Consider the following 25,661-nt stretch of genomic DNA (forward strand, 5'->3'; position numbering starts at 1 on the left):
CTCTTGGAGTGGATTTGAAAGGTTTGATCCATACAGTCTCTGTTCTGTTTGTTAGGAAGGATTTAATCCAAAGTGGGGATTGGTCAGTGATTCCAATTTCTTCCAATCTCCCGATAAGGATTTCATGGTTGACTGTGTCGAATGCTGCAGAGAGATCCAGAAGTATTAGAGCTGTGCTTTTGTCTGAGTCTTCGTTAGCCTTTGGATCGTCCCAGATTGAGAGCAGTGCTGTTTCCGTTCCTCTCATCAGTCTGAAGCCTACTTGTGCCTGATCCAGCAGTTGGTGCACTTTTATGAATTCTTGTGTTACTCTATAGACATATGTTTTGAGTAGTTTCGTTGGGTAAGAGATGTTTGAGATGGGCCTGTAGTTGAAGAGGTCCTCCACGTTCCCTGCTGTGTCATTGTGGAGTGGCTTAATGTATGCTGATTTGAATGATCTTGGTACTTTCCCCGTTGAAAGTGATTGGTTGAAAAGTTTTCTTTAGTATTCGATAGGTGTTTTTGTTTGAGGATTGATTTTTGTATATCTGGGGGGCAGGGATCCAGCTTTGTTGCTGTTGCTTACCAGCTTGGCGAATGTCTCCGCTGATATTTGGAGGAAGATTCACAATTTGGTGAAAAGACTTGGGCGGAGGTCAACCCGAATGGCAGAACTCCAAACTGATAATGAGAACCGCCAACCCTGAACCCCAGGTACCTTCTGTGCTTGTGATGGATAGGCACATGAAAGTAAGCATCCTGAAGGTCCAATGGCACCATCCAGTCTTGCAGTTGGAGGGCCTGAAGGATCTGAGAAAAGGAAACCATCTTGAACTTATCCTTCCTGAGGAACTTGTTTAGGTTTCGAAGTCTAAGATGGGTCGCAATCCTCTGTCCTTCTTGGGGATTATAAAATACAGGGAGTACCAACCCTTGTTCCTCTCCATTACAGGTACCGGTTCTATATCACCTTTTCTAACAGGTCAACATTTCCTGCACAAGGAGTCTGGAATCTTGAAAGAGTTTTCCTCCAGTGGATGATCCTTAGGCCGTTTTAGAAAAAGGAAGGCAGTAACTCTGGGCTACCCCTTCAAGTGCCCATGCATCTGAAGTAATGCCCCGCCATTCTTACAGATGCTGTGAGAGTCTGCCTACCACCGTGGTTTGGTGTATCAAGGCCTCAGAGAGGTTTCACGGCGGCTGAATCAGCGGCTGAGGGTAAAGTAGTCGTTGCTTGGACGGACTTATTACTTATTCCTCATCTACCACAAGAGAATCTTTTTTGGCCTCTGTGACTGGCCTTTCCTCCCCGCCTTCCAACTAAGGAGTGGAATTGAAAAGACTTACCCGTCCAAGATGATGTACCGGGGTAAGAATGCTGAGGCAGTCTGAATGCGGCACTGAGAGATTTAGCCGCTGCTTTAGAGGTCTGCAGCTTTTCCATACTTTCATCAGCCTTGCTGACAAACAGCCTTGATCCGCCAAAAGGCACATTGAGATGCCTAGATTGTACATGTGGTGCAAATCCAGACTTTCACAACCACGCAAAATTGCATAGAATGGTACTAGTTGTCATGGATCTTCTAACACTATCTGCAATATCCAGACCTGACTGGAGGCATTCATACATTGCCTCCTTACAATCCTTGATGATAGCCTGGAAGCTATCACTTTCTTCCCCTTTAGGAATGTCGTCAGCCGCCTTTGCTATGCAATCCCATAGAGTGAATGTAAACTTTGACGGGGGACAGGTGGCATTAGTCAATTTCAAAGCCATAATCCCAGTAGTAAAAATCTTGCACGCCCAAGCGTCCACACGCTTGTCATGCCTGTCTAGAAGAATAGTAGGGTATGCAGATTGTATGGTGGACGTGGCTGCTTGAACTACTAAACTTTCTGGAGTTGGATGTCTAGTTAAATATTCTGGGTCACTGCTGGATGGTCTGTACTTCTAGAGTAGTTCTTGTTAACTGTTGAAGCAGTCTCTGGGGATTGCCAATTTGCTGTAACTCATTTCTGGAGAGCCACATGGAAAGGTAAAATTGGATCTCTCTGTGGACCCTGGTACAATATATCAGTCAAATCATCCTGCTCAAATGGAGGAGCAGGTCGGCTCCACCACAGAATATCCACTACCTTGCTCATTAGCTGTCTATATGAGGCATCAACATGGTCAGAAGGGTCTGGCTTTCCAAATTCTAATTCTGGAGATGTATCTACCCCACTGGCTGTTTGGAGATTCTGCTACAAATCTTTAATTCTAGATTCCTCTGAAATTATTGCTCCTGGTACATTTGGGGTACCAAATTGCAGGCCAACAGGTGGAGTATTATCATCTGAAGGCTCATGGTCTTTATATATTGATTGTTTAGTCCTGGGGAAGGTGGCATACAGATTTTGTCTGCCACTGAAGCGTAAAGCCCCCTGGAATACACACAGGGTACACAGAAAAGAGGCCCTGTAGTTATCTGTATATGCAACTATAGTATTACGTAGACACCTGGTTCATGATTAGATATTATTTGACATCAATTTGAGAACAAGGACTGTGATACTCAGATTTGTACTTACAAGTTGAAATCAACAGCTGTTTGTTATGTCATTCCTTCTGTCCTTTGATTTCATCTGTTCGCTTCTTTCTTTCTTTGTAAACTCAGCACAAAGCACCAATCATGACCAATTGTAAATATTGTGTGTGTGTGTGAGTGCATGCATTAAGAATTTCTCGTTACAAATTCTTATTCGAATTTGACATTTTTTGATGGTTACTGTTCTGATGGCTGCATATGAATTTATTTTTACTTTTCATAAAATAAAATAAAATACCTGAACTTTACAGGTTTTCAATAAACAACTGCATGAGATATTTATGGTATTTTCTGTATATAATGGTTAGAATTTGGAGGCAGTCTGCCCCTCTCATTCATTGGGGGACACCACAATAGGTTGGCATTCAATGCACCATCTCCACCTTTTATTACAAAAAATGCATAGAATTTGTTTCTGCTAATTTTGTTGCAAAAAAATAAATTTCCTGGTAGGGCAGTGCCTTTTTGGCTTCATGTATTGATGGCAAGGACTTGAAGAAATATTTTTTGTCAAGGGTTTATATGTTTTTTCCTGTGTCAGTGGGGGTTTCGCCAGCTTCGATAAAGTCATCGCCAACGACTTCAAAATATCTTTCGACTGTGTCGTTGATGATTTCGACACTGGCATTGACGGATCCGACATCGATGGCATCGATGCAATTGGTTCAGTTACTGTCAAAGTTGCCAACATTTTCTTCTTCAAAAAAGATTCGAAGGGCTCTAGTCTCAGCTTGTCAAAGCCCTCGATGATTTTTCATCAGACCGAGGCTTAGATGGCTCTCGATGCTTATGTCCCAGACACGAAGGTTCACAGGTGTTAGTCTTGGATGTCTTTATGCAGAGACAGGGGCATGTTCTTTCACCTTCTGTTTTGAACACTTTAATCATTTCTCTCCAAAATGCTTCCCACTTGGTCGGGAGTCGGATTTAGTTGGGCAAATGATTCTCTCAGGAGAGGAATTGCTTGAGGTTAAAGGAGATCTGTGGTATATCTCTTCTTTTCCTTCTTTGAAGACCACGCCAACCCTACATGCAACTGGGATGCTAGCCTGCGTGCTTCTAGCATGTGGAATATTCCAGAGGGGTCCAATTGTAGAGGGCCACATAGTAAAGAGCCCTATAGTTTGTGTAACCAATTAATCGTTGTGTATTTAGTGACGATGAAGATGACTGTTCACTTGGGATGGGCTTAGTTGCCCACCTGACTTAGACACCCAATCACAACTACTGGCTTTATAGAACGTATACTTAGATGTTCCTCGAAAATCCAACCACCGTTACTCATAGGTTTTTGTAGTTTGTTACGTAGTATGACATCAGATATGATGCATTTTTGCTTTAAAAGTTATGTTTTTTGCAATATGTTTTGAGATCGTGCTGTGCGACGTTGGATGATGGTTGTTGTACTCCCAGTTTTAGATAATTGATATTAAAACAGAACCAAGATTTTGCCAACTTCCTGAGTCGTTTTGACCATTGATGTTTGATCAACTTCTGCATTCCCGTCCACCTCTAAGTATTGCTACCTCGTCTTAAATGACCGTAGGTCTATGGGTTCAGAAATAATGAGTGCTTTTTCTCTCTGCTCCCTAGTTAGGTCTGTGTCAATTTACAGGTCACAGTGCGTGTCTCCCATTAAAGCATTCAAACAAGCAACTTCCATTTATATCAAGCAGCAAAGTGCTCTGCCAAAACCAATTACTTATCTGGATAATAGGTCCCACAGGAGAAGCTTAAATACTGGCGAAGACCGGCTCGCCCCAGGAGCAGGAGATAGAGAAATACTGCCCAGAGAGATTTGAGTAATATAGTTCAAAAGGACTACAATAACGAAAGTTACAACAACAGAAATAATGAGAGCGCTTTTTCTATCTGCTCCCTACTTAGGTCCTTGTCGGTTTACAGGTTACAGTGCATGTCTCACATTGAAGCAATCAAACAAGCAACTTCCATTTATATCAAGCAGCAAAGTGCTCTGCCAAAACCAATTACTTATCTGATCTGTACCACCAGGGGGCGTTCAAGCATCGGAAGCCTGATCCGACGTCTCCCTTCATCAGGCTGAATCTGACAGCCTGAGAGCGTTATAAACAACTACTTCAACTTTAATTCAACTCTCCATACCTAATTAACATCTTGTGCCTCGACTGGACGCCTGTCTTTGTGGATTCTTCTTTTATTCAGGCTCCTTCTGGCCTCCTTTGGGATCACCACCTGCCTTGGGCACTTCTCAAGAGGCCGACCTTTTACTCTCTGACGGCTGTTGGTCCTTGACGCTATCACTCGAGGTCTGCCCCAGGCGACTCCTGCTGCCATTGCACTTTGGCCCGCCTGCGCCTCCTGGAACCTGCTCCGGCCTTCAGACCTCTGATCGCTGCACCTCTCTTCAGCAGCTGCACGGCTCCACCAGTTGCGGACTCGTGCCACTGCGCCCGGCCCCTCCATCTGCCGCCAAGCTGCTCCTCCTCTAGCGGGCTTTAGCTGCATTGTTGTGGCCATTCATCTGGGCCGTGCGACTCCTCTGGTGATGGTCTGCAGCCTCACCCAGGCGACTCCTGCTGCCATTGCCCCTCTGGTTCGCCTGCTCGCCTGCTCGCCTCCTGCAACCTGCTCCGGCCTCCAGACCTCTGAGCGCTGCACCTCTCTTCAGCAGCTGCACGGCTCCACCGGTTGCGGACTGGTTCCTCTGAGCCCGACTCCTCCATCTCCCACCAAGCTGCTCCTCCTCTGGGTGACGATCTGTTGCCTCACAGCCTGGCTGCACCGGCGCCCACCAACCCGCTTCGCCTCTGATGGACTGCAGCTTCTGCATTTCAGCACCCATGCTTCCGCGTCCTTTTATGCTGGCTGCTCCCACGTAGCTGCTTCGCCTCTGAAGGGCTGCAACTCCTCCATCTCAACGTCTATGCTCCTGCGACCAACGGCTCCTCCTGTTGCAGTCTGCAGCTCCTCCGCTCGGTGCCCGTTTATTCCGCCGAGCGCGGGCCAACTTCATCTCCTTGGGGCCCATCTGCTTCCTCCTGCCAGAATATTCTGTGACCGCTGGACGGCTCCTCCTCTCACGGTCTGAAACCTCCTCCCCAGCTGCTTCAGCACCCGCTGTGCTGATCCACCTTTCAAGGGCCGAGTCCTCTGAGCCCCGCTGCACCCACACTCATTGTGCAGCCCCTCCTGTGATGGGCTGCAGCTCCCTCCGGGTACGGCTCTCCTCTGACTCCGCCTGTAGTGTGCCGCAGCTTCGGTGTCCTCCAACGGCTGTCTGCGGGCCTGCTTCATCCACTGAAGACCATCTACTGCCTCCTACTGCCTGTGGACTCACCTACTTGCCTCTTGCTGCCCGCTCTTCAGCTTGATCCTCTGTGCCTCTGCGGCCCTAGCCATCCTCAGGCCTTCTTCCACCAACAGGGCTCACATTCCCGCACCCCGCTGCCTCTTCCCTTATCTTTGGCTTGCTGTGCTGTGCCCTTGCTTTTACCTGCCTCATCTGCAGTGATTTCACCCATGTTCCTCCTACTCCCAGTGGACTCATCTCCTCGTCTCTTCAGGATACCTTCCTCTCCTGCTGGCTAACCCACTCTCCTCCCGCTGCCTGCTCTGCCAACAGTGCCCGCCTGCGAGTTCATCTCCTCGCCGCCTCTTGTCTGCTTCCACTACCGCCTGCTCTCCAGCTCACCCTCTGCCTGCTCCGTCATCTGTGGCTCCCCCATACCTGCCACTCCTGCCTTCCTTGGACCTGCCTCAACTACAGTGACCTGCTTCATCTCCTAGCTGCCTCCTCAGCCCTACTTCCTCTACCGCAGGCCCACCCGCTCGCCTCCTGCCGCCTACTCCATCATCTATGTGGGCTCACTCGCTTGCTTCTTGCTGCCTGCTCCGTCCATAGCCCACTGTGCCCCTACTGACTCCATCTACTACGGACTGCTGCTTTCACTTCCACCCTCTACCTAAGGTGACTTCCGTACCTGTTCCTACTGTACCCCTCATCTCTCACTGTCATCTCCCCCGGTGGCCTTTATCCCCTACACCATTCTGAGACGCCTCTAATTCTACTCCACGGCTCCAACTGCACTCCGGCTGACTTCATCATCTACGTTCTGCACCATTCCCCTCCATTGACTTATTCTCCTTCCCCTCTGTTGTATTGCTGTGCCTTCCATCTCCACAACCGCGGCTCCAGCTACCCTCTGGCTGGCTCTCTCCACTTTGTACTTCAGAGTTCTCCTCCTCTGTCCTTGTTTCCCTCCCTGTCACTGACCACTGTGCTTCCGCTTCCACTCCTTCTTCTCATTACCTTTTTCTCCTACTTCAGGCTTCCGTGATCTCCCCCCCTTAACAACTGTGGGCTTTGAGCTCACCTTCCACCACTACTAGCTTAGCCCCCACCCCTTCCCTCCTCACCAGTATTTCTACTCTTCTGCCCTATAATACAACTACTTTTCAGTGTCCGTCCCCTTCCTATTCACTCTCCTTTCTCCTCTCTCCTCCCTCACCGACTGCTCTACTTCTCTTATATACTCCCTCTAACTGCCCCTCGTTCCTGGTTCATTCTATTCTCTCTCCCTATTATGCTTCCTCCTCTCTCTCTATACCGATCCTCTCCCTCCCCCCGTCTTTCCCCCTCACTTTTCCCCCTCACGTTACTCTACATTCTTCGAATGGCCATCCCCTCTCTCCATCTTCCCCCCTCCTCCCACACCCTCTCTTTCCCTCTCCCTAATACCTCATCTCATCGCCGCAACCTTATCTATCCTCCTCTCACTAACACCTCTAATGACTTTGATGTCGCCCTTTGGAATACCAGATCGATCTGTAACAAAACCTCTTCTTTCCTTGACGTTTTCCTTCCCCTTAACCTACAATTTATCTGCATTACTGAAACCTGTATCCCGCCTCACAATACCTCTGTTCCTGCCTCCCTCACCTCCTCCTCTTCTTCCTTTGCACATGTTCCCCACACCACTGGCTTTGGTGGTGGTCTTGGCCTCCTCTTTTGCTCACACTTCACCTCTTCTCCATCCCCTTCTTCTCTACCCTCCTTCCCTTCCTTTGAATTCATGTTCAAAATCTTTAATACTCCTCATGCTATCTCTTTCCTCATCATCTACCGCCCCCAGGGCCAGTCTGCTCCTTCTATGAGGACATTGACCATCTCCTCAGTCTTATTTCCCCCAGTCCTACTCCACTTCTTGTTCTTGGTGACTTTAACCTCCACCCCACTTCTAACCCTCCTTCCTCTCCTCTCTTCTCCATCCTCGACTCCTACCTCCTCTCTCCCTCCCCTCCTACCCACCTGTTACGCTCACCTGGCTCCCACAGGGGCGTCGGTCGGATCCGGACTGCTGCGGCCTCCACCCACGTGATGCGTAGTGCAGCGATGACTGACTGGATCTGCCCTCCTAATCTTGTCTGCTTTGCCCGTAGAAATATTCTCCTACAAGTGAAGAGATAGATTTAGCCACTTGTGGATTCAAGTGATAGCACCCCCGCTGTCCTCCCCACTAATCACCTCTGAAGCGCCCTCTCAGCAATTTCACCTTATATTCTTGAAGGATGAGCTCTCCATCCTGCGAAGCACGCAGGGGCACGTTGATGACCAGTTACTTCACTGGCCTGAAGATATTGGAAGAGTTGTAGCCGATTCTGACTCCAAAAGGAGTATTTAGTTCGTAAGAGTTCAAAATGTCTGGAATTCACTCCTGTACAATTCCTCTTTTATCTTGGAGCTTTGACCCAATAAGAAGATTGACAGCTGAAAGCGCTCCGGTAAAAGTCTGTGTTACCCAAAACTATCCAGTAAATAATGCCAAGGGTTAAACTTGCTGCTTTCTCCTTATTTTACAGGTGCAGCATTAGTAGATGTGGCGTGCTGAAGAATTATACCTCCGGCGGTAAAATCAGGTAAGCATATGGCGGCTAAAGAGATTGTCTCTGTCTGTTCTCTCTGCTCACCTTGTTGTTTCTTGTCCCCCTTATCGGGATTCGGCGATGTATAGATGGAGACTGCGCTGGATCGAAGAGATGCTGCGTGGAACGGTGAGTATGGCGCGGCACTGCTGCTAGCGGTGCGACGCATTTAAAACAAAGTCTTTCCTCTGGTTTGAAGATGCAATGAATCCGGAATCAGGTAAGAAATCGGGTAATACTCTTGTTCTAACCTTTGCTTCTTCCCTTCTTTCTAGGTGCTCCAGGTTCGAGGCGGGCGTGGCAGAAGTCTGGATGCTGCTGCTGGCATGGTGAGCGTTACGCTGCTGGATGCAGAATAACGCGAAGCGTGTGCTGCTCTTCGGGCGTGGTTTAAATAGCCTCCAAAGTAGTCCCAGGTAGGTATTCCTCCCCGACCACACCCGAGTAACAAAATAGTCCCTACGGTAAAGTAGTCCCTTCCAGGCCTCACATGGGCTTGGATCTTCTTGCAGCATTGTCTGCATCAGGTAAGTGTGCACCTATGAGCCTGGCGCCATAGGCGCCAGGACTGATGTCCCATATGAGCCTGGCGCCATAGGCGCCAGGACTGAACCCAGACAGCCCCTAGCAGGGATTGCTGGGTTTTCTCAAGGCGACATGATGCCTGCTCCCGGGGCTAATGGACGTGGTCTGGATGCCCGGGGGTATGCATCATGACAGCACTCCCCCTCAAGGCCCCTCCTAAGGTTGTTCCTCCCCTTGGTCCTGGTTTGTCTGGGAAGTCCCGATGGAATCTCTTCACTAATCGTGGTGCATGAACGTGGTCACTAGGCTCCCATGACCTTTCCTGTGGCCCGTAACCTTTCCAATCGATTAAGTAAAAAAGTTTTGATTTAACCACCTTGGAGTCCAGGATGTTTTTCACCTCGAATTCAGGTTCTCCATCTATCAAGATAGGATCTGGTGGTTTGGTTAATCTTGTTCCTGGTTGAACTGGTTTTAAAAGTGAAACATAAAAGACAGGATGAATTTGCATATTGGAGGGTAATTCCAGTTTGACGGCCACCGGGTTGATAATGGCCTTAATGGTGTAAGGTCCCAAATATCTAGGATTAAAAGTCTGAGTTCCTTTCAGAGGTATGTGTTTTGTAGCTAGCCAAACCTGATCTCCAATTTGGTACTGTTGAGTTTCACTTCTATGTAGATCAGCATTTTTCTTGTATTTCTCTTTTGCTTGCTTCAAATGTTCTGTCGCTTCTTTGAAGGTTTGTGTAATAGTAGAATGCAAATGACTAACTGAAGGCATTTCTAAGTGCTGAGGCGAATCGAGTTCTGAGGTTCGAGGGTGGTGTCCATATATGATATAAAAGGGACTTTGTCTGGTTCCTGAATGTACAGAGTTATTGTATGCATATTCGGAAATTCATAAAATATCTTTCCAATTACTTTCGGTCTGGTGAAGCATGCAACGAAGGTACTGTTCAAGGGTCTGGTTGGTCCTCTCCATCTGACCATCAGTCTGGGGATGGTGACTGGTTGATAACCTTATGTCGAATTGCGCCAATTGGCAACATTTCTTCCAAAAATGTGAAATTAATTGACTACCTCGGTCAGAGACCAATACAGAAGGAAACCCGTGTATTCGAACGATGTTTTCGAGGAACTCCTTGGCCAGGACTGAAGCAGAAGGTAATCCCTTCAAAGTAATAAAGTGGGCCATCTTGGAAAAAAGATCCACGATAACTAGAATGGTGTTAAATCCATTACATGGAGGTAGATCAGTAATAAAGTCTAAGGATAAGGTGTGCCATGGTGTAGGTGGAATATCCAAAGGTTGTAAAAGGCCAGCTGGTTTTTTCTTCTGACTCTTGTTTTGGCCCCAAATCACGCAAGACATCACAAATGACTTAATATCTTTTCGCCAGGTGGGCCACCAGAATTGTCTCTTAATTTTGGCTTCGGTTTTTGCGATACCTGGGTGACCTTCCATTAGGGAATCATGATAATTGGAGATGACATGTTCCTGTAATTCCTTGTGTGGTAGAAATAGTTGTCCTTGATAGTAGGGTAGGTCATTGATGACTGAGTAATCCGGGCCTTTCTTTACCCAGTCCTGCAGAGCTGCTGGATTGAAGAGTTGTTGGATTTTTAAATGAATTTCTTCTAGTGTCTGTAAAGTAGTTATGCCAAGAATTCTTTGTTCAGAAATTATACGGACCGGCTCCGGGTTCGCATATGCTTCTTCCATTCCTATTCGGGATAAGGCATCTGCCTTGCCATTTTTACAGCCTGGTCGATAAGTGATCACAAAATCGAATTCGGCAAAGAATAATGCCCATCGAAGTTGGCGCGATGATTGGGCTTTGGCTGTTTTTAGATACTGCAAGTTCCAGTGATCGGCGATTACAGTAATGGTATGCCCGGCACCGAGAAGATAGTGTCGCCAAGCCTTAAAGGCGGATTTGATGGCTAATAACTCTTTATCGGTAACCGCATAGTTCAACTCTGGTGCCAAGAACTTTCTGGACCAAAATACCACTGGGTGAATTTGAAAAGGTGAATTTGAACAGGGATGAACTGGGAGATATTTAGGACTCCATATGCAGTTCGGAGGTAGGGACCTGACATTGTTCCCAATATATGGTCCGATTTAGTGCCACAATGGGTACCATCAACAGGTATGTCCTGATATTGCTCACTTTCAGAAGGGTGACCTTATTGTAGCTTGTGGTTTTAATGTAGTATTGGATCGATAGGTCAGCGGCTCCTACTGAGGCAGATGGTGCGCAAGTCAGGTTCTCTTGTTCTCTTAAGAAAGCAATGGGTGGCCTGCATTTGATTGATGTGTGGAGATATAGTCACCCTCACACTCGTGATTTTACCTATTTCGTACATGTTCATCAAGGTTTTTCAAGGATAGATAATTTGCTGGTCTCTCAATCCCTTCTTGCAGGTATTAATTCCACGTATATAGAACTACCATTGGTATCAGACCACTCTCCTATTACACTTTGGATGGGACTTAAGGAGACTGTATTGTGGAAATTGAATTATGCTTTGCTGGCTGATAATGCTTACTGCACGTCTATTTCAGAAAGGATCACCTAATACTTTGTAGATAATACAATAGATGACACCTCAACGGAATCCATATGGGATGGATTCAAGCCCACATTGCGTTGCACACATACACGTTTAGCCTCCACAAGGAAGCGTATGTTGGCGGCCCAAAGGGTAGAGGCTGAGCATAGAGTTCAGGATTGGGAATCTCAATATAAGAGTAATGGGTCTAGGAAGACATATTGACATTTGTAGGTAGCTAGAGCAGAATTGAAAGCACGCTTTGTACTAAACACTTGTATTTTATTAATTCCAATGAAACGTTGCATATTTTAGCCTACAAGTTGAGAGCCCAAACAAATAGCAACACTATAGTTCAATTACATGATGATTCGGGATGCTTGCATGGGGATGATCCCACCAAAATGCAGATTTTGTCACAATATTACACATGGTTATTTAAGCAGACACACTGAATAAGGCCGGCCAATTGGAGTTTATTCTCAAAGCACATATTCCATCCATTTCAGAGGTTGATGGGCAGATCTTGGAAAACCCCATTACTGCAGAGGTCTCCCTAACTATAAACTCTCTATGCCCACGAAAAAAGCTCCAGGCCCAGATGGCTTCTCTGCTTTATTGCATAAAAAGTTTTCGACTTTATTGTCCCCATCCAGCTGAATTATTTTAGACTTTCCCAGAAACAGCGGCAATTACACATACTCTGAGGGAATCCATTCTTACACTCATAGGCAAACCAGGCAAAGACCTTGCCCAAAGCAGCACTTCTTATAGACCTATAGCGGTCCTCAATTATGATTCTCGTATCTATTCTAAGATCTTGGCTGCTTGATTAGCTGGTGTTTTGTCAGGTGTTATGGGTACCGATCAGGCCGGATTTATCCCCGGATGGCAGACACATGATAATATTTACAAAACTATTGATGTTATTGGATGACTGAACAGTAGGAAACAGGAATTGGTCATCCTGTCTATCGACGCTGAAAAAGGGTTTGATAGAATAGATTGGGTATATTTATCGGATGTGCTAGAGGGGTTTGAATTTTGACCAGTTTTTATAAAACTGATATTGGCCAATTTTGTGCATCCCGCCATGCGGATAAAATGTAAATGGTGCTTTCACTGATCCGTTGCATCTGAAAAAGGGTACTCAACAAGGCTATTAGTTGTCCTTGTTGTTTTTTGCTTTGTCCATGGAGCCCCTGGCATGTCTGTTCCAATCATCTGCTCGAATTCACGGACTAGAGATAGTAGGGTACCAACATAAAATGGCACTATATGTGGATGATCTCCTCTTTTTTATGAGTGATTCACAAACTATGTTGCAGCGTATAGTCTCCCTACAAGATAGGTTCTATCGGGTCTCAGTATTAAAAATACATTTTACAAAATCTATTATACTTAATATTTTCAAGTCGCCCAAGACAGTTTGTCATTTAAAGAATGCTTTTGCATTCCAACGGACCTTGAATACTCTGAAATATTTAAGGGGTCACCTCCCTGCGAGATATGACCAATTGTATGCTGGCAATATTGCAGGGCTTCTCTCGTATGCTAAGCAAGATTTGGTTAGGTGGGCTTAGTCTGATATCTCTTGGCTAGAGAGAATGACTGCAAGAAAAATTACCCTTTTACCTCGACTATTGTATGTGTTTCAGGCTCTTCCCATGTGGTGTGATTAGGGATCTCTAATCTCATGTTTGTAGATTTATATGGGTAAAAAGTTCCCTTGCTAGACACACGCTCTTGTCAGCAAAGTATGAAAAGGGTTGGCGGTAACATATATCAAAAGCTACTTAAATTACTAGAGTAATCCAGACGTGGAACCCTTGCTCACTGTTCTTAGAGAGGCAGAGCTCCACCTCACTGACCAGGCCTAACCAAGCCGAAACACGTGTCTGGGGTTGCTGTTGGTACTCTTATTCAGAAGAGAATTGCCAGGCATTTTGGTGCTGGACTGCCCTTGGGCCAGACAAAGACTGATATGTAGTGGAAATGTATCTTCTGTGAAAAGATGGTGAGCTTAAGACTCTGGTTGAGACTCTAACCGGGGATCTAGGCCGGTAGTAGAGAAACTCCCAGAACCCCCCTTGTTTTTGCGTATAACGTAGCTTTGGGTTTTCACCCTAAGTTACTAGGGTAGTCCAGACGTAGAACCCTTGCTCACTGTTCTTAGAGACGCACTGCTCCACCTCACTGACGAGGCCCAAACCGGCTGAAACACGTGTCTGGGGTTGCTGTTGGTACTCTTGTTCAGAAGAGAATTGCCAGAAATGTTGGTGCTGGACTGCCCTTGGTCCGGACAAAGACTGATATGCAGTGGAAATGTCTCTTCTGTGAAAAGATGGTGAGCTAAAGACTCTGGTCGAGACTCTAAACTGGGATATAGGCCGGTAGTAGAGAAACTCCCAGCACCCCCCTTGTTTTTACAAATAGCTCCCATGCTGGAAAGTCAGGCTGCCAAGGGAGCTCCTAAGCCTTGGGTGATGTGATGAATCCTCTGGATCCCTCACTAAACCACTGCCTAAATTCTCCTCCCAGGTGGCCAGGGAAAGGCAGATGCTTCCTGATCCTGACCTTGGGGATGGTATACTGCAGGAGGATCACCTCGGAGGAGACAAGGCGCAGGATGCTGAGGAGATCCCATTGGGTGAGATGCAGTATTTATCCTTTAACAAGGACAACCTTTTAAATTTCCCAAAGTATGCAATGGCTTATTGTCGTTATGATGTATCTAAACCACATATAAAATCTGTGGATATAGGAACAAGGGACATACAACCTAAATAGACCCTAAGAACATAAAAAAACATTCAAGGTACTTGAGGATAAAAATCCTCCTTACCCCCAAAGGAATAATGGAAGGGATTTTAAGAATGTTGCCTTAAACAAACTGCCTTCCTCTGTAACAATGAATAATGTCAAGGGAAATAAATATACCCTTAAAACTAAGTAGCTGTCAAACATACCTAATTTTGCTGACAAAAACTACAAGTCCCATAATCCTATAAGTACTGGGACGAGGAAGAGGGCTGAGGAGGCATGGTTGTGCAGTAGTCAGGCAATTAAGCTTAGTAGCCCACACCTGGGGGAAGCTGAGGGGCTTAAAAAGCCCCTCAGGTGCAGGCAATAGGAAGGAGCTGGAACAATAGCTGGATTTTATGCAGCAGAAGTAGAAGCAGAAGGAAGAAGGCACTCTGTTGGCAATCCAGGCAGAAGTGGGAGAACCAAAGAGATGCTGGGACTATCATACAGCAGATAACACCTGCTTGTCCTGTGAGGGTCTTGTTCCCCAAACTCTGATGGGCAGGGGCTACGTTGCCAAAGCTAATAGGAAGAAGAAAGAAGTGTGTCCTAAATGCAATTGTAGGTTGTTGGTTGGTGCAGACAGACAAGAAAGGCAAAGAGGCTGCCCCTCTGGAAAAAGAAGGTTCTGGTGAAGAGTGCCTTGTTTATTTGAAGGTGCTGAAGTGCCCGAAAGTGTCACAAGTCTCTCCCCTTCTCACCTGTTTTTGTTGTTTGCTTGCGACCTTCTGTGGCGTCTTCTTTCTCACGGTCCGGGATTTGTATAAACCTGTGTGCTGGTCCTCGGATTCCAGCGTGATGTTCACAATCCAACTCCTGGATACGTTCAGATGACCAGGACGGGGACCAGGAAGAAATGATGCTCGCATTCGGAGGCATGGAACGCCGTGACCCGAGAACGGGTGAAAATCCAAGAAGATTGGAGGTAAGGCAAAGGAAAGGGCGTAAGGAAGGGGAATTCAAGGAACCGGGAACCAAGAATCAGAAGAAGGCTCCAAGCGAATTCTGGCAACACATGTCCAACTACAGCAAGCGGTAGCATTGAGACGCACAGAGTCGCGGGGCATGTCTGTTTTGTAGAACGTAGAGCGTGGAGCGCAGAGACTGGCAAGCAGCATTCCGTATCAAGCGGCCATGTGGGAAGGATTATTGTATTCAATCCCCTATGGGTCAGGGACCACGAATTCCAGAAGGGACGCAGACGACGGTTCATGACAGAAAGTGAATCTTGTTCTATCTGAAAACTGTTCAAGATTACAAAGTATTGAAGCTGTGGTAGGGCATGGTTGCAGACAGACAAGAAAGGCAAAGAGACAGCCCCTCTGGAAAAGGAAGGTTCAGAGGAAGAGTGCCTTGCTTACTTGAAGGTGTTGAATTGCCTGAAAGTGAATCTTAACGGAAATAACTGAAAACAGTCTGGAGTCACAAAGTACTGAAGCTGTAGTAGTGTAGTTGGTTGTCAGTAGATTGAATACTTCAGTAGCACAACTAAAGGTGGAATACTATGAGGTATTCCACCTTTAGTTGTGCTACTGAAGTATTCAATCTACTGACAACCAACTACACCACTACAGCTTCAGTACTTTGTGACTCCAGACTGTTTTCAGTTATTTCCGGACCCTTACAGTAAACTATTGTAGAAGTTGCTCAAAGTTAGGAGTTGTTGAAGTGGAAGTAGAAGTGCTGTAAAGCTATCCTGACAGATACCTACTGTGACTCCTGATCTTGCAACGAGGGACGTACTAAATGTTAACCAAGAACTGTGTTTCATTAACATTTGCAGAAGTTGTATTTACTTTAATCTAACACAGAACTTTGGTATTTCTTCTTGGACAGCTGGAAGTTGTGGCAAAGCATTGTGGCTGGGAATGACATTGATGCTATTTTGAGAAAGTGGAAATTCTTTATTTCACCAAGAAGAGAAGTTTATCTGTTGTTTGAACCTTGGTTAACAGAACTTTACAGTAACATTGAAGGAGCCACAAACTGAACTAAGACTCTATTACAAACCCAGATTTCCTTGTTTCCTTTTTGTTGAACATTGAACTGAATTACCTTAAAACCTGGGGAAGGGGTGTTCACCCAGGTTACCAAGAGAGACTTTAATTATTATTGTTGATGTTACTATGAATTGCCATATATTTCTTTATGTATTTGATTGTTTAAGTGTGAGGGACATATATCCTATGTTCGAAGGTTTTCCTTTAGTTTTGATAGGCAGGGAAATACCTGTCAGAGTAGGCATAGTGAGGCGTTTCATAACATTTATAGTTTAATAAAATGGCGTATTTTGGCAAATCATCCAAAAGTGGTCCGCCTCACAGTTCTGACCCCTCACAGTGGATATCGAGCAGAGTGAGAATGGGACGCCTTTGCTCAATTGGTGCTGGTGTTCTCCAGCAATAAGGAAGGACAAAGCCCTGCTGCTCCCCCATCCAGCAATACACTTAATTATTGGGATAAGACAGCCCACATGTATGCCATGACCATGTTTCTGTCCCCCCTAAAACGTATATGGAACAATTTGGAATTCCCCGCTGGACGAGATGTCAGGAGGTCTATTCTTTGGATAGATGGTGGGCTGCTGATATTGGGCCAATTGTTTGAGAATAATCAACCCCTAACCTTTGAGCAATGTAGACATGTTTTTTCAGTGGAGAATTGCAACTCCCCAACTGCACCATATATACGGGAATGGTGGGCAAAATTGTGGTATGTAGCAGTAATGTCTAAGATTGATGGGGCATCAATCTTAGACATTACTGCTACAAAAAAGGGGAAATGTGAGCCATCTTTAGGAAACTGCTTGTTATTTTATGGAACATGGGCATAATATCTGCCAAATAAACAAAAATAAAAAGTGTTGCAATACATGAACATGTGGTTGTTTGCTAATACTCGGAGACCATATACAATGCATACATGAACAGTTGTCAAAAACATCTTGTAGGTTTTTTGGGAAGATGCTGGATGAAAATTTACCAAATATGCCTAAAATATCAAACAAACTCAAACATGATTTGCTTTTAAAATGTGTTTATCAAATGTTACGGTAACCTAAGCAAAGATCCCACTGTTTTATTCAAAGGAAAGTACTATTGAGCCTCAACTGAAAAGCTTAAGTTGTAGCCTCAACTAAGGAGGTACAGATTCTTATTCTATACTTAGACTCAAAGAAATAAGCACAAGTATACTTAACATTTGAATATTGTATAGAAGAGTAATTGAAACATGTATTTTACCAGTGATCAGTTATTATGAATTATGATCTTCCAGGGGATGCTACTGTCACCGTGACCCACAGATATACTCCCAAAGAACAACTGAAGACCCATACTCAACTTGCTGATATTATCATCGTAGCTGCTGGTAAATATGAATGTTTGTTCAACCATGATCTAGAAACGCAAAATCAGGTGCTTTTATTTTTATTCTTGTCATGACTTTTCCATGTTCCCTGATATTAGCTCTAATATCCTGCATTTGCATTTCATGATTTAACATATAAACCCATTGACTTCAAGTAAGTCTATATGTTGTGCACTAAACCCTTTACTGTTAAACCAAACAAGAAAGTAAACTGCTCTGTTGCACATGCATAATATACCTAATGCATTGATTTGTTGATAATTTTGTTGTCTTCCAAGCATATCTCTCAAATCATCATCTGCTATTTTAGGAGTATATATTAGCTGTGTCATTAAGCCTGTGTAACGTGTCCTTGCAACCAAAAGGTTGATTCAGAGTGTGTTAGGCAGACGTAAATAGTGCACAGCAGATGCCAGTGTATTAGAAGCAATCTGTGAATGAAGCGGAAGGTACACACGTATTTGCGGGGTCTGGGGAAGAGGTAAAGAACAGATCACATAAGGAAACCTAACTGATGCATCTTCAGGGACTGGTCGAAGCAGTGATAGTTTTCTTCATGTAGTTGTACAGAAAAAGAGTTCAATACAGCCAGTTTTGGAAGACAAAATGGCAGCCAACTAGATGCTTGAATAGAATGAGAATGGCTACTGCTATACTTTATCTAAATGTTCATGTACATTCATATTAAAAACTGTGGTGCACATCATCAAAGAGTGCCCCGCAGAAGGCACTCAATAAGCTATCTGGGACAAGACATAGGCCCAAGCCATCAGGGAGGATATCACACCCTATAACCATCAGCTTTACAAAATTAATGCAAAGGTAAATGTGAACGTAAATATTTATAGTATGAAACTCAAATCATACAACTCCTAAATTATAAAGAATAACGCCCAATTTAATATCTCATGGTAGCAGATGTCAATGGCCAATGCATTTTAGACCAGTGAGGTCCTTCGTCAGGGCAATATCTATTGTAATGCTATACATCAAAAGTGTAACAGCAACAATGTGAAACACATACATATTCACATGCAAGCATAGTGAACATGTAAACCAAAGGGCCCCCTTAAAAAACGATGCAAAATCATAATGATGGCAATTAGTGCTCATTACAGTGAACCATACTTGAATAAAATGAATCATTTTGTTGTACACCTCAATAGTGGCTTTTCAAACCACCTTTTTATTGCTACTTTGCGCATTGTTTTCATTTTGGAATGTGACACCTTTACAGTGCCTTTTTCACATTGGGGGATATTGTGTTGGCTATTTTACTTTATTTTTCATCATGATTAAAAGTCATCATTATTGTAATTAATTGTTTTCTTTTTCTTTTTCTCTTTATGTCCTCTTTAGTATTTTTCTGAATGTTCATTATGATTTTGCATCGCTTCTCAATGTTCACATTGACTTTAATACAGTGGGAGGAACTTGCACATGTGTTGAAGAGGTTGTATCCCTCATGTTGTTACCTTTATATAACACTTTATCAATACTTTTGACACCTCCAATTTTAATCAATACATTATAACCAAATCTCTTCTCTACCCTCTCCGGCTCACCACCAAAAATGCAGGCGTGCTCCCTGCAATGCCCCGCTTTTGCCACTCTGAAGGCTCAAAGTACAACCACTCGTAGGCTTCTCAAGCTCTGTCCAAATGGCACAACACTGATTTTCAATTACAATCAGCAAACTACCCACCAAGTTCAACCACTTTCCTGCACACTTCAAGTCCTTTTGAGCAACCTCACCGGTGACGTCACCACTTCTGTTGAGGATGAAGTGTCCGCTTATGAATTGCTCCAAGCACAATGACAAACACAGCATAGCAAATATATACGGCCACCTTCCTTTCTCCTAACGGGGAAATCCAATAAATCTTGTGGTCCCTTTTCTAAAGCATTGCCTTATAGAAATGCACATCTGTGAGGTAAAACAGGAAACAATCTTCTGCGATATAAAGTAGCTTCTTCCGCTAACCAATTAACCTAGGTAAACCATTAAATAATCATCCATGAACCAAGCTAACTTGCCTAACTCACAGGGAAACCATTTTATATTTTTTCTTTTTTTAAAAAAGTTTTTTCAGCTGCAAGCTAAGCTGATTGTCTAAGCTGACCAGCCAAACTGACTGCCTAACAAACAGGTATCCTTACATCAAACAAAAAACTTTAACCCCAAAACCAAACTTACATTTCCTCCCCACATTTGCCATGTAGCTGAGTCTATACTTACGCTCCATGATCCGCTGAGGATTTCGGACCCTGTCCCTCCCACAAACTGCCACTCTGCCGTCCAGTCTGATAGGCGTCCCACGCAAAGCGGGCAGGAATTTTCCTCTAAGATGTGGGTGCGCAGGGAGATAGAAGGGGGTGTAGAAGAGGAGGCTTAAACATTGGTATGACCAATCCCTGGTGAAGAGGAGGACATTGTTGAGGGCATCCATCCGAAGAATAAATAAAGAGGGTGATAAAACACATAGAGAGGAGAGAATAAGGATGGCCAAACAGCAGTACAGGAACTGGTGCATTGGGACTAGGAGTATGAGAGCCCAGAAAGACTCCAAGAGCATGCTAAGGGTGGTCGGTGTGAAGAATATCAGAAATCTCTGGGATTTAATTAACAAAGATGGTGCCCTTAGATCGAGCCTTTCTAGTGGCATGGTCTCCGGGTCGGAGTGGGTATCTCATTATGCAAACTTATTTGCAGATCCAGGTTGGAGTGAAGTAAAATCAGAAAAGAAATACCTTTGAAATTGGAGATTTGCATATGACTATCTAGATGCAGAAATAATGACAAAAAATCTGAGCTCATCTAGAGCGGAGGGGCCAGATGGCATATCCAATCAGGAATTGAAGGAAAATCTAAACCAATGGTGAACATTTCTGCCAGTTCTCTATGCTCAGATCATGTCAAATAACAGGGTGCCATCAACATGGAGGGAAGCAAACATTGTGCCAATCTTCAAGAATGGGGATAGGGCGGTTCCGAAGAACTACCGCCCTATCGCCCTCCTGGATTCTATTGGAAAATTGTTTGCAATGGTCTTGTTCAGGTATTTAAGAAATTGGGCTGAAAAAAGCAATATTTTGGATGTGAGACAAACTTGGTTTGTAAAGGGTGTGGGTACCTCTTTAAATCTCTTTATGATTAATATCTTGATAGAGAAAGCCCTGGAAACAAATACTTGCTTGTATCTGGCATTCCTTGATCTCGAACAAGCGTTCGATGGAGTCATAAGGGAGAAGCTCTAGGCTAAATTAAGAGCATGGAATTGCCCAGACGATTTGGTAGAGGCTATAGAGGCGCTGCACACAAACACTTCAGTGCGGATTAGGCTCTCGGGTAAAGGGCATATGTCCCAGAAAATACCTACTTACCGATGGTTGAAGCAAGGGTGCGCCTTGGCCCCGTTCCTATTCTGTTTGTATATCGCTGATTTGGCAGTTGCACAGAGAGAGGTAATTGCTTTCCCTCCAAGGATAAATGGCACTCTAGTACCCTGGATAATTTTTGCAGATGATATGGTTTTCCTAGATCTTACACCGATTGGTCTACAGCGCAGAATCCATGCATTTAATATATATCTAAAGGAAAACGATATGAAGATGAACGGTAATGAAATCTGCCTATAAGAAGAAAATTGAAAAGTTCACTTGGACAGTGGAAGCCGAGCCAATGGAAGTGGTGGAAACAATAACCTATTTAGGAGTGGTGATAAATAGAAGTATTAGGGATCAGGGACAATATATTCAATTGAAATATAATCTGGCCACCCTAATAAACCAGGGAAGAACCTTCCATAGGAAATATGGGTGATTCACAATGATTCTGATTGTGTCCTTTTTTTAAAAAAAAAAATCACACAAGTATTAACTTATGGCTCAGAAGCCCAATTGCATCTACCCCGGGATATATGGGAGAAATTAGAGGGCCAGTTCTGGCGTACCCTGCTGCAACATCCAAATTATGTACCAGTATGTGTCATCAGACAAGAATTAAAGTTACAATCTCTGGAATCCCTAGTCCTGTGGAAGTCAGTGGCTTTCTATAGAAAGTGCCGGTATGAAAAAGATATTGTACCCTTTGAAATCTTTAATTCAACAGAAAATAAATCTGATAAATATCTGACCCAGTGGTATGTAAAGAGTGAAACGATTCTGCAGCATAATGATATCAATCTAGAAGCACTAGAAGTAAATCCGATTAAAGTGAAGCAAAAATTGCAAGACATGGACTGGGCCAATACGTTGGAGAATTGTGATTGAGTGAAACTGAGTTGTTCAAGATCACTAGAAAGTAATGGCATGAACTCCCTTCCAAGTTACCTGCAGAAATTCCCATCACGATACTATCGCGATATGCTGCTTAGGTGTAGGCTTAATTGCCTGCCAACGGGTGACGTTCTGTGGGCACAGAAGATGCCAGGCATCGAAGATGATGTATGTACTTTTTGTAAGAAGAAAGATATGGTAGAGACACTAAGCCATTGGGTAACAGTTTGAGACTAATTAAAAGAAATGGGACAACGCTACCTAGTGAAAGTACGCTGTGTCCAAATGAGTGGTGGGACTGGGTGAAAATTGGAGAAAAGCCAGGTTTAATAATTGCAGTGTTGAAATTTATTGACAGAGTATTAATGATGAAGAAGGAATTGAATGGAGCTGTACATATGTAATTGTACAGGTTTACCTTCATGGATTTTATATATTATGTTTATGGTTCTTTTTTTTTAAGATGATGTAATAATGTTAAAGGCTTTGTGAAACCAAAAAGACATTTAAATAAAAAAAATAAAAATAAAAAAGCGGCCAGGAATTTTCCTCTATAGGCGGCTCCTGTCGGCCTCTTCTTTACACACATGTGGTTTTAGAGATCGATGTCCGCAGGTCACCACACAGCCCCTCAGGCATGCAGCAGAACGAGATGGTTTCTCGCCGGAAAAATCCTAGGGACCCTCCTCTGCTACCAGTTTGGATAGGTAGGCGGGGCTCTGTAGCAGTCACTCCAATTATCAGCAGAGGACACTCAGGCCCATCAAAGACTCACCGCCAGAAGAATGGAAGACTCAACCATGGGGCAAATTTTCCGTCTTTTATTAGCAAACAAATGACACAGATCACACCAGAAAACCAAGTATCTTCCGGGGCATTCGTCTTCTAAGCATGTGTCATCTGGTTTTATCCCGATGTGACGTCACAAATCCAGGTTCCATCCCAGAAACCTATCACACATTTACATTGGTCAGTTTGGGTAGGATACATATGGGAAGTATGTGGGTTAGTTCTACAATTGGATAGCCATGTCTAGAGGCCCTCCTAGGACGACCTCTACTAGTATCAATCTACAATTTTGCAGGGTCGCAGAGACACCATTAGTCCTTACAACCAATTATTCCCATGTGAAAGGTGAATCTGGATTGGTCAGAATGTGTACTCCCATCCCTGGGACCCTGGGCAGTTACCAGACTGTGTGTACCTTTTCAAGGCAATCGGAATGAACATGGAGGAGTGAAGTGTTCCCTAATGTTGCTATGTCTGATCACCTAAGCCTGGGAGAGTGCAGTGAGTTAGCAGCTCGTAGGAAACACTTGTATCCTTTTTCCCTTCTGGTTCCACGGGAACAGCCTTCTTCGGCTACCTTGGTTCAATGGGCATTGTCCTGTTTGGCTCGGTCACATGATTGGGGACCACAAAATAAAGCTGTCCTGCTTGTAATTATGAGGATTCTAGCCTGACTTTCTGCAGGTGGCTCATTGTCTTGATAACTGGAACGGTTCTATCTCCACCTGTCCTTGGCTGAGTGCCTTGTTTCTACTCGCCTCTGGCTGCGGCGATCATGTCAGCTTTTCCATGTACTTGAAGCCTGTCTCTCTTTTGCCATTGTAAGGAACTCATGGTGGCAACAGTAAAGACAGACATAAGTGATCACAGTTCAAGGGTGTTTATTAAACTGTATGAATGGGTGAGAAAAATGCCTAATCTAAACCTAAATCTAAGATGGGAGTAAGCTACGACCATCAAATAATAATCAGGCAGTTCTAGTGGTGTCTTGTCAAATAAAAAGGGCTTATACTAAAGAACACTATTGCCAATCATCATCGCTAATTTACAAAATAGTGTGGGATAATGTTCACCAGAAAAGAAAAAAGTGTTCACAAAACGATAAGTCTTAGTCAGGGTGGTATAAATGGGGTCTCCCTTCCCCAAAATTTTAGCTCGGGACAAGGTGAGACTCTCGAGCACAGCACAGCCCTGGACTTCTCCAGTACGAGCCTACAGTTTGTTTCCAAATTATCAGGGCATTCTGTGGCCTCTTTTACACCAAGTCTCTTGCTTCAGAGGGCCTGATGTACTATAAACAACAAACAAAAAATTCCTTTCAGTAATCTTCCCGTCCCATGATTTCCCTTCACCCATGGATCCCCCTCAACTGAGCTCCAATCCTTTCTGTACTGCTGGCTTCCCTCAGTCGGGTTCAAATTTGCCAGTTTCACACAGTTCACTTATTCATAATGCCTTGCGGGATTCACTTCCCTAAGCTTTTTCTAGTTCCCAGTCAGGCTTTTCCTTAATCCCCCAGTCAGGCTTTCCACATTTATCGTTCGTACAGCGTTACCCTCAGCCAGGCTCACACACCTGTTTCACAGTGTCAAAACCTTGGTAATGGGTTAAGGACCTTCGATTGTACAAGGGGTTTTGGCTTGACCCTTGTATGACCACCTTAACTTTATTCCGGCCTTTCCTACGGCCTCTTGTTACTATAATGTTCGCAAGAAAAGGGAATCAGCCAGTGTCTTTTCGAATGGGCGCCCACATGACGCCAGACCACTATGCAGCTGGTATTTCCCTGGGTTTTAAAAGTACACTTAGCACATAAGTAATTTTTTCATAACCAGTTCAAGCTGCTGTTTGCAACCTTCAATCAACACTGTCGGTTTACTATCGGTTCTCCCTCTGACTCACCGGCTGTGCTGACTCCTTGTTGTTTCTTGTCTCTGGAGTCAAGGACGGTACCACGGAAGCAAGCACGCCTCCCCACCTCAGTTATCAGTGCGGGAGGGTACGATGCACCATAGACATCTGTTACAACACACGTGAGCTGTAGTTCCCGGTCTTAGGATACCTTTCACTGAGGCTTTGCGGGTTTGAGTCAAAAAGGGCAAGGGAACTTCCTTCCTTGTTGTCCTTTCCGGTCCCGCTGCCTTTTTCTCCATTTGAATTGCTGTCCTGGAATAGCTGTTTCCTCATGGGTCTGTCCGTGCTCAAAGAGTGCTCTCGTGCTCTGCCTCTTATTCCTGAGGGGAAGGGAAAGGGCTGTCAGGTGTGTCTAGTTATTGTCAATTTCCTGACTATGCCTGACCCTTGTGTTGAGACACGTCAGGTAAACGGCTCTGGTGTTAGTTAATTGTCTTTCACAGGGTAAGAAAGAGTTCATGTTGGAAAATGGGGTGGGGGGTAGAGCTTCTAAATATCCTGGGGAGTAGGATGGGGAAAAGGTGTTATAAGGAAGGGGGTACCGCGTCTCACCCATCGGTGTTCCACTTCCACTCCATGAAGAACCCCCCATCCAGGTGATCCTCCCCACTGGACCACCCCCAGGAACTGGATCCAATAGCGAAGGCCGTGTCCTGGCCACCTGGATGTCAGATCTCCAGGGACTAGCAGATGACACACCTTCAGGTTTCTCACACGATCCATTTTAGAGACCTATAGCTTCTTTATCATTCCCCATGGCTTCTCCATTTTGATAACAGTCAAGCATGTGCAAGCTAAATATATGAACTCTTTACATCTTGCAGTTTCAGCTTTGGTGAAGGATATGAATATGAAGATATGTCTAAATATGTGTGTCCGTCCTCTACCTACGTGAGTCATACGCATGTGCTTCGTGCCTATATGCAATAAACTACTGCATGTTTGTGTAGC

At 44.6% G+C, this 25,661-nt stretch overlaps 1 protein-coding gene across 1 annotated transcript in view; it reads left to right on the plus strand.

Annotated features, from left to right (window-relative positions):
* Nucleotides 1-25,661, plus strand: part of MTHFD2L (methylenetetrahydrofolate dehydrogenase (NADP+ dependent) 2 like) — an 817,160-nt gene that overhangs the window by 608,243 nt on the left and 183,256 nt on the right. The window contains exon 6 of the mRNA XM_069630620.1: nucleotides 17,637-17,729. Within this exon, the coding sequence (XP_069486721.1) occupies nucleotides 17,637-17,729 (93 nt within the window). The remainder of the gene's footprint in view (nucleotides 1-17,636; nucleotides 17,730-25,661) is intronic.

Source organism: Ambystoma mexicanum, chromosome 6q (assembly GCF_040938575.1).
Source record: "Ambystoma mexicanum isolate Mex_15411 chromosome 6q, UKY_AmexF1_1, whole genome shotgun sequence".
Classification (NCBI taxonomy): Eukaryota; Metazoa; Chordata; class Amphibia; order Caudata; family Ambystomatidae; genus Ambystoma; species Ambystoma mexicanum.